This window comes from Curcuma longa, chromosome 11, assembly GCF_044706935.1.
Source record: "Curcuma longa cultivar G26 ecotype Majalengka, Jawa Barat chromosome 11, ITB_CL_G26_1.1, whole genome shotgun sequence".
NCBI classification, from domain to species: Eukaryota; Viridiplantae; Streptophyta; class Magnoliopsida; order Zingiberales; family Zingiberaceae; genus Curcuma; species Curcuma longa.
In genome coordinates, this window is record NC_133871.1 from 11,861,404 (window position 1) to 11,871,726 (window position 10,323).

The window sequence follows — 10,323 nt, forward strand, 5'->3', positions numbered from 1 at the left end:
TAAATCAGAAAGTTATAGTTGATCATTACGAAGGAGGACATTACCTTAGCTTCGTTAAGATTCGATTCTTGTTCACTTTAATAAATTTGTTCTATTATAACCAACTCAACTATGTTTCAAAGACAATCATAACCTTACACTTTATTGCTTTTGAGGTGTCCTCGCACTCAAGCTTACTTTGCCACGTCAAGCATCCAACACTTGCACATTGCTGTCCATTTGCATGCTTAAATCCTTAGCCGCCAGGCATTTGCACCTCGTGCTTCACCTTATAGGCTTATGTTCCCATATCACAAAAACTTGCTAAAGCATTTGCAGTTAATAATGTCTCTCATCTATATCCATCTTATAATCCTCTGATTATTATTTTCATAGTCCAAATCCGATAGAAGCCTTCAATCATTATCTTCATGATCCGAACTCCACCATTCCTTTGGTATGGTATTATTCATTTAAATTTGAACCCCCATGATTTTTATTTTTTGAATTTAAATTAAAGCAAAAGATCTCATATATCACTAAAGATCTCTCACATGATTTTTTTTTATATTTTAAATATGGAATTTTAATCATACTCCAACACAGTTTTGCCACACAGTTGAAGTTTGAAGGAGCTGTCAGAGACAAATAAATATAATAATTTCCCTCCACTAGAGTGCTAGAAATGACACATTTCCAAAGGAATAAATACAATTACCTGCACGTCAACGCAGCAATCATCCATAAAAAAGGAAAAAACAAATCTGAAATTAATCAAACATCCTTGAGACTGCCATGTGGTTTCCAATCAATCAAAGTCCTGAAAGCTATGGCTCACCCAACGCTGCTCTGAATATTAAAGCCTATCTAAAACAAATACTAGATATTGATCTACTTGGATTGATCTTGATCTTATTCTACAGAATCCAAACTATGGGTCATTCGAAGCGTTGAGAAGAACCTTGGGCGTTTTTTTTAATCATCAAAAGAATATCTATTTTTCATTTATTATCAGAATGATATTCCATCCATCTCTGTATTTTTTTAAAGTATCTTTACTTTTAATATTATGGTAATAACAATTATAAAATTATAATAATTATGATCGTATTTACTACACAATTATAGTAGTTATAATTTCATAATTACTATAACTATTTAATTGTAACATTTATGATTTATAACTATTATTATAATGATAAGTATTGACCATAAAATATTGATATTATTATAATAATTATGAAGTTACAATTAATATTAATTAGAATTAAAATTTACTATAATATAATATTAATCAGAGATAAAATACTTATATGGTAATAATATTAATAAATATTTAGCAGAGATAATATAATTATATTATAATAATTATAATTATCACTGTACAATATTATTAATGTTGATAACGTGACGTTATAAAAATAAAGATATTTTAAAAATAAAAAAGTACTATGGAATACGATTTTGATAATAATAATAAAAAAAAAACACTCGCGATTCCAATAAAAACAAGACAAGAACTCCTTTCTCAATATATTGAGCAAAAAGGCAGTTCCCTTCATGCCAAAACTAATGGAATGCACTTCTTTCTTTCTCGTCTTTTCCACTTCCATTGTTTAAGCAAATTGTGGCAAGGGATTGGACCCTCAACATGCTATCCAAACCTCAAGGTCGTTGCTTTAAAGCTTCATTGATTGAATTTTCTAGTACCTTTGATTGAGTTTTCTAGTACCAGCCATGTTCTCGACCATGTTTTAACAGAAACCTTAAATATCATCCTAACTTTTGCTTTCTCCACACTAGAACATCACCCTAGCTTTTTGCTCTCCTGGAACTTTGGAAATACACCAATACAGATCAGGATGATGGTTGGGCCATGAAAGATACCGGTGCAGCCAGAATGTTTGGAAAAGGCAGGCATGCTTTCAGTGATTTACACAAGATAGTTGTCACACCTTTTCTTGGATACTACAAAAGGCAAGACAGCATATGGATTCATCAAAAAATTTTATGGTGAATTACTCCAACAGACATGCTGTGATACATTCAACAACATGCTCTAACTGAATCATGCATCATTGAATGAAGCTTGAGAACCATTTGATTATATTCACCAAGACACAAAAAACTCTGCCATCTATACAGAATCGAATTCTGATTACAGACGTTCTTTTCATAACAACCCAAACCATATGGCCAGTAACAGAGTATCAGAATCAATCACAAATCACATATGCAAGAAACAACAGAGTAACTTCTTGGAGATGAGTACACAAATGCATTCATCATGATAAGCCTTGACCATTTCTCATGAATTTATCCTTCAATGCCAACTTGGCTTAAGCATTTATGAGATGGAAGGATATCCTTTTCCCAGTTAACCATTCATTCATGCAGAAACAGACCTTCAGATCTCCAATAAAACAGCAAGCAAAATAGCATGAGCAAGTTGTTCGATCTTACTCTTTAAGGATAGTCGTTTTAGATTAATCCCAGTAACTTGAGCAAATTATTTTGTTTGTTTGCAATACAATATTTAATCACCAATTCAGTCTTGTTCTAAAATGGCCTGCAAGCTAGCTAGAAATTTGATTGGGTTTTCACCTTTCTCCAATTTGGCTTACTGTAATTTCCCCAGCTATGAAAAAACACCATCAAGTAACCTAACAGGCAATCATGTAGGTCCAAACAGTCCTACTGCAATTACTACTGCCACTAAAGTGCCAAACTTCACCTGCCTTCTTTGATGGATGATGCCTCCCCTCAACTGTCTCCACTTACTCTTTACTCTAACATGCTCCGTACGCCCATTTTTATTAAGACTCTCATCAGAAGGAAAAGAAAAATGAATTTGATCAAAAACCAAAACAGGCAGGCAATTCAAGACCTCAAGCTCCAACCTACAATTTCTAAATTGCTACTCCATTGATTCTTCACTTTATTTCAATCACAAAAACCCACCTCCAACTCTTACAATGGTGAAGGAGTTACCTTTCTTGTTCAAAGTTAAAATAAAGTGGCAATCTTACTTTCTTTCTTCAACTAAAAGCACTGATTGATCATCTACTATCAGTGATCCAAATGAAAGGTATCACAAAGTGAATCTTTTGTTTGAATTCTGCAGTAGATGCAACCCCTGAAGCAATTACAACACAAGAAGTCTAATCCATTCACTGGTTCAAACCTAATTATCATCTTCATTTACTTACAAGTGACAGGAAAGGAAGGAAAAGAAGGCTTAGGGGAGGAACCTAGTACTGCCGGCGTGCTCTCTAGCCACGGAAGCTTCCTGCGATGCCGCTACATCGACGGAAGCGGCGGACGTGTCGGCGCCGTCGCCGGATCTCACTCCGCATGTCCGACAATGTGCCGGCGGTGCTGCCGAGGCGGTTCTGGCGACGACGAGCACGCGGCGGCAGGAAGGGCAGTTGGAGTGCGCCGCGAGCCACGTGTCCACGCAGCTGACATGGAAGCAGTGGCCGCAGTGCGGCAGGATGCGGATCTCCTCGCCCTCCGCGAACTCGGCGAGGCAGATGGGGCACTCCGCGAGGCTGCCGCCCACCGCCGCGGCGGCGTACGACGCCTTGGGCAGCGCCTGGAGGGCCTTCTTCTTGAGCCCCTTTCTCGGCGGCGTGGGGAATCCGGTCGAGGAGCGGCGGAGACAGGCGCAGCGGGCGACTAGGGCGAGGCCGACCACGCAGATGAGGGCACAGAGGAGCGCCGCCAAGATGACGACCACGTCGGAGTCCACGGAGAGAGCCTCCGGCGGCTCCGCCGCCGGCAGAAAGCTGGAGTTGGACTGCAGAATTCGAGTGGCTGGAGGCATTGGCTTTTCGAGCTAAGACCGAGACTGAACCAGTGGACTGCGCTGGGATTCGAAGGCATACTTTCTCTTCACGGCAATAGAACTGCCGAAAATAATGGGGGGAAAACAGAAAAAAAACACACACGATCAATTTGACAGAAACCCCCCTGATTTAACAAATATACAAAGATTTGTATTATATTAAATAATAATAAAATCGAGGTGGGTCCTGAAGGAAGAGACGTGCATGTGCTGCCATGGTGGATAAAGCTGTGGGCGTGCACAGTCATCCACGATGGCGGCGAGGAGAATGCTGAATTATTTTCCATGTCTTTTTGTCACAAATCTCTCTCTTTCTCTCTCACAGAAAGTACGTAAGTTCTTGGTGTACGATGCTACCGAATTTACTCAAGAACAGGAGAGAGAGCAGCAAAGGCAACACGCAGTTTTCTGAGGGAACTTCTCGCTTCTCAGCCAGGAATCGAACTCGCACACGCCATGCAACGCACGTTCAAGGAGGAGGACAAAGATTCCAGGCATATGTGTTTGTGAAGGGAGCCAAAGTAAGCCTCTGCTGCATTTGGTAGGAATCAGGCATGCACTCCCACTCTCTGTTTTCTTTGGATTTTGTACAAAGGTTGAAGGAAAGCTCCAAGGAGAGTGATGGGAAGAAGAAGAAGAAGAAGCATCTGCCTTTAACTTTTGGGGTTGCTGGTCCAGGAGAGAAGATGCCAAAGTGAAGATGTCTGTTTCTGGTGCATTTGCCTGTTGCCACATACAACAGGGGTCACCACCTCTCACATCTCAGATGCCAAAAGTTTAATTGGTCGATAGCATTTTATAATATCTCGTAGGATCAGTAAAACCTAAAGCAATGTTGCTTTGCTATGGTTGCTGAGAGATAAACTAGATCATAGTTTTGTAAAACAATTTTAGCTTATAATTAAGAGATATAAGAGTTGTCATTTTTTGCATTAGAATAAATCTAGTGTTTTTCTTGGAATTTTCTGTAAGTCAATCTAACTTTCCTTCTTATAAGTCTAACAAACCCATGACTCGATTTCATCTATGTGATTGTGTTTCAAGGCTGTGGTTTCTGAAAGGTGCCTTGGTATAGTTCGAGTTACTGCCACAAATTCGATGCACAAGCACATTTCAACATTGTAGTAAAATAAAAAACAGTTCAAAGTATCCACATAGTGAATTTAAGCATGGAAAGAGGCAGATATATTAATTCCAAATTGCTGTCTCCTAAATAAATAGACATCTACAAGAAACAACCTCTTAAAGATGGCATCCAGCAATCAGATCTAATGCTCTCTCTGTGGATTTGAGGAATGGAAGAAACAGGAACCAAGCAAAGCCCTTTGCTCCTCAGATCATTTCTTGCCTCTGCTTTCTCCTTCCTCTCAGTTTCTCCCCAACAATTGCGTTCCTGAAACAATGAACAACCAATTCCACTGAATTAGTCAAATGCATTTTGCACAAATTATCTCCTTTATTTATTTGTTTTACCTTGTTCAGACTAGATTTCAGGTATGGGTCACTTAGCAACTGCATGAAAAACAAAAAACATGATTAAACTAAATTGCATGCAGCTCAATACCTGAAGCAATAATTAAGAATACAGATATAAAGAGGCTGATGGTGTTACCTGTACTTGTTTTTGTAAGATTCTGATACAATTGATGGTCTCCATCAGCACTGATGCTTGATCTGTCTGAAAAAAAATCAGAAAAAAAAGAATGATCCACTAATTCAATTAATCTTAATTCTTCTCAAGAAATGTGTTGAATTACCTTCCCAAATGGTGACACATGCTGTTGGAGAGCACTTATCTTTTCTGCCATTTTCGCTTTGGGCACCTGCAACTGTACTTGAAAAAAACCTGTGATATCATTCTTATTTGATGAAGTGATGAACAATAAACTTTGCCTGACCTTATTTGATGAGATCATTTGGCTATCATTCTTGTTCTTCCTGAAGTGCATCTCTGATCTTTCCTCAGACCTTTTCCTCTTCCCTTCACCACACCTACCATTTCCTCTCATCTACAAGCAATAAGTAGGTCAGGCTTTGTGTTTTTCCTTGGGAGAATCAACCATTTAGAAACCGAAACAGATCATAGCGAAATGGAAGCAGGTTCAACCAGAGAAATTAAGTAATTGCTTAGTTTCTTTTCAATCGAGGTTGAACTACTTGTTAATCAGGTCTGAGCATAAGATCACAATGAGAAGAAAGGGGACTTACAGATGAACTCTGATATCCTTGTTTAGTTTCACCACACAAATCTGAGCCTTTCAAATAAGGCTCTGAAGTTTTAAACTCCATGGCGTCTGGCTTGTTCAAGCATCCTCCAAATGGCATTTGATCCATCGAATTTCTTTGGCTAAACCAAGGATGATCCAGTACAGATTCAACACGACCAATATTCTGGTATCTGGTCATGTTATTATTATTAATTTTTAGCTGAAAATAACTTTCAGACATAAAAATAAATAAATACCTTTTAGTGTTAATTTCTCCAAGAAGAAGCTCATTGCTAGGGAACAGTGGTGAAACTGGACGATCGAACTCATGTTTGACATGAGAACCATCAGATTGCATGTAAGTACTGATCATGGAAGGAGCAAGATGATGATCCAGGTGTGAGTTTGGAGGAGCTATAGACCACCTGTTGTCATTATTATTGCTGTTATTAGTAGTAGTAGTAGTATTGTAGCTGCTCGATTGCATCTCCAAGAAGTTGGGCTGCAAGGATGGATGCATCAAGCCATGGCATGAAGCAGGCTCAAACTGATCAGCTGAGAACTTCTTGGAGCTCAACACTTCCACGAAGTTTTCTGCATCGTCCTGGCAATTAGATGCCTCTCCACCATTTCTGAAATCCACCAGTGTCCAAATCAACATTCAATTCAAGCGTGCTTATGCACTGATTCAACACTTTTGCTGACTCGATCGTCTTGCACTTTGAAATTCAGAAAGAACTACTCACAGTAGAAGGTGTCTCCACATCTGGTGGTGGTGGTTGTCAGCCGGCTCTCCGCCGGAGGAGGAGTCCATGCTGAGGGCCGTGCAGTGGCTAGCGGCGGCGTTGGAGACCGACGACTCGTCGTAGGACGACGACGAGCGGCGGCGGCGGACCGACGGTGGCGACTGCGGCGGCCACCTTAAGGGGTTTGAGTGCATATTCTGATCCCACCAAGCGGTCGTCGGCGCCGTGGCGGAAGGCGAGAGAAGGGGAGCTCCGTGAGCCATAATGATATTAGCGTGCATGGGCAAAGCGACTTAGCTTCCTAACAATTCAAGGCCTCTAGACGTTCGCCGGCGCTTCATGGCCGGTTTAATAAGGGACGACCACCAGTGCCAATTAACGTTGGCATGAGGTCACCTTGTGGACGAGTGGTTGAATTTTTATTTTATTTAAAAAATAGTGATTAATTAATTATATATATATATATATATATATATAAAAAAATAGTTAATGCTTGATGTTTAGATCTACATAATAATATTAAACATTTGGAGATGTTCTACCATCATTAAACATCTTTTTTTAATTATACTAGAAAGTTAGTTGCATTTGATCTTAAATATAACTCTATTAATTAGTTTTAATTCGAGTATATCTATGCTTGTTTAGGTAGAAAGGCTCTATAGACTTAAAACAGTACTACTTCTCACATCGTCTCCAATCAATTCATGGTTGACTCACACTTACTTCAAACTTGAATCATCATCAGCTCAGAGCTTTGACTTCTTGCTCGATTGAAGGCATGCAGGCAGGCTTTGTTTCGCCATAGCCATAGCCCTTTGAGCAACATCACTATATCTCCCAAAGGACTACGTACCTTAATTAGCTTGTTCCGTTGACAAACACATGAGTTGAATTGATCGAACACCATTAACACAAAAATACGTAGCTTGTTCTTAAAGCTAGCTAGCTCCTTTACCAACCATTGCACACATATGTGTGCACGTAGGAAACCCATTAGTTGTTGTCGCCATCAAGCCTATGGGGAGTCCACTCCCACCGTGCTTAGTGGGGAATGGGCATGCCAATGCCAATGCCAATGCCATGCATAGAGTTTCAACTTGGGTTTGCCTTCAAAAAAAGTTAAAGATTGGCATGCAAAGCAAAGGTAAAACAAATCCCTTCTATTCTATTCTTCTCCAATGTCGTTGATGAGTTACAAGGAGTTATTTTCTTAAAGCATCTATCTCTCCAGTGGTAGAAATTATTATAGGATAATATCACGTTAAGAAAAAAAAAATTTTTTTATCATCCTTTTGTTATATAGATGATGTATTTAATTTTATATCTCTCCACTATCAATAATTTTAATTTTAAATCAAAAGGAGTCACTCCTGATCTTAATAACAGAAGCTCTCTCCTATCATGGGAGGTAAGACAGAGCCACTTGTTAGCTTACCTGAGCTTTAGCCTGAGGGACTTGATAACATTGAGGAGGAAGAACATACGTGAGAGAGAGGAAGGTAGATGAAAAGGATATTAGCCTAGGGGTTTTTTTTCAATTAGCTTGGGGGTTGATTAAGTTCTGACTCCACCACTGATGAGAGAGCTCTTTCTATTTGATTTGTCATCCATAATTAAGAGCTCAAGTAGCTTCCATTGATTTGTCAATTTTGTATCTTTATATATATTATAAAATAAAATATCATCCAAGTTCTAAAATTATATGACTAGTTAATATTTTTTTTTAAAAACTTTAGTGGAATTTTTTTTGAATGATTTAAAATTAGGGAAGGATTTTGTAGGTGTCAATTTTTGGGTGGCAATACGAAATTTTGCATGTGTTGATATAGCCCTAAAGAATAGGTCAACCATACTACTTACTAAACAAAAGAAAGCCCGTCCTTGTGTGCTAGTGATTAACTTAATCAAACCCTCTTTTTTCTTTTCAAAAAAAAATGAGCAAATAAAATTTTGAGTGCATGCTTTTTTGGCTAGGGTACTTTTTTTGTCTTATCCATTTAATTAAATAAAGGAAGTCTTTATTTAGACAACTGTTCGCTGAACTAGGAGACAAAAAATATTCCTCTTAATGGAATAATGGCCTCCTTAAGCTTTTTGTTGCGTTAATTAATCAACCTCATGATAATGAAAGCTTGGTTTTATCTAGGAAAAAATTGATTTTACTTCTCATAACTTCGATTCTAAGCAAAATACTCACTTAGACTTCCAAACTATTAATTTGTACATCATTAAACTTTTGTAACTCATTTCAATTTTCCTCAATAGATTTCATTAAGTTGATAAATCATTTAGGAAGGTTAATGTATTTTTATATCCTTCCCTTGGAAATAAATAAGATATGACTTTTGTTATCTAATCTAAGTCACATTCAAATTTTAATGAGAAAGATCTTTAGGTCAATTAATTAGTAAAATCTAATTTCATTTGACGGTAAATTAAAAGAAGTATTTAGACTATAGGGAAAGTAAATTGATTCTTTAAAAGTTCAATGGCAATTTTATAGAAGTATATAAAAAATTTTAAGGGATACATATATGTATAAGAATTAGAATAATCATAATGTAAATTTTGCGATTAAGAAGGTCAGTCATGTCATGTCAACATTACATTAAACAAAGAGGATGAGAAAAAGATTTGGATTGAGGTCCATTTCACCAACTTACCTTAACCTAATTAAAGATAACCAACCTTATACTCATCTTAAGTATTTATGTTCATTAAACATGAATATGATCATTAGCTTCTTTTCTTTCTCCAATGCATTTAGGACACTTGGGGGAGTGGATGAAGATGGAGAGGGAAAGTAAACTGATTAGTGTCCTAAAGTGAATGGTGCAATGGAATTTGCTTGTCACAAACGTACAAGCTTAGGGTTTGAGGTGGGGAGCCACCACTCAAGCAAGTACCTCTACTTTCATTATTTACTACGCCATAGCTAACTAGGAAAAAGAAACATTGTACAAATATTGTTTTTTTTTCTTGTTAGGTGAAAGATCCTTATTCAAAATGCTTCATATTTTTAAATTCAATCTGGTTTTCTTGCACTTTTAATTGGAGAAGGAAATCAAATTGACAAGTGTGTTGGTTCTCACTATCTTTGACTATTAGTGCAGGATGGCTCTTAATTATCAACTTGATTTGATAATCATGATGTTTGATGTTCCAGGTGCATGAAGAGGGGGGCATGGTAGAGAGAATTAAACCAATCAGATGGTTAATTACTGTTAAGAGGTTCTTGTTTTGCCTTGGAAAAGAAAAAAAGGTGGTTGTTCTACAATTTTCTAACTCAGAGTAAATGGTTATTGACCAGAGATTCAGTAACAAGTTCTTGCATGGCAGCATGGTGGAGAAGGATCAGCCATCCTCAAATGGGTTAGCAATTCTTCAAGTGATGCAATTACAGAAGCAAAGGAGTCTTCAGAAGTCGGAGAGAATAAATTGACATGGACACATAGTGGCAACAAAGACACCAGATTCTAGAAGGAAAGAAGAAGTCATAATATTTTCACAAGATCTCGAATAATCAAAGGAGATTTAATTC

The 10,323-nt window shown here is 37.8% G+C and overlaps 1 protein-coding gene and 1 pseudogene across 1 annotated transcript; both read right to left on the minus strand.

Moving 5' to 3' along the window:
• Nucleotides 1-2,878: 2,878 nt before the first annotated feature.
• Nucleotides 2,879-3,890, minus strand: LOC141839864 (putative E3 ubiquitin-protein ligase ATL44). Its single transcript, XM_074727711.1, has one exon. The coding sequence runs from the start codon at nucleotides 3,803-3,805 to the stop codon at nucleotides 3,218-3,220; it is 588 nt and encodes a 195-aa protein (XP_074583812.1). The 5' UTR covers nucleotides 3,806-3,890; the 3' UTR covers nucleotides 2,879-3,217.
• Nucleotides 3,891-5,051: 1,161 nt separating this feature from the next.
• On the minus strand, nucleotides 5,052-7,120 carry LOC141842266 (transcription factor bHLH111-like; annotated as a pseudogene).
• Between the last annotated feature and the right edge of the window lie 3,203 nt (nucleotides 7,121-10,323).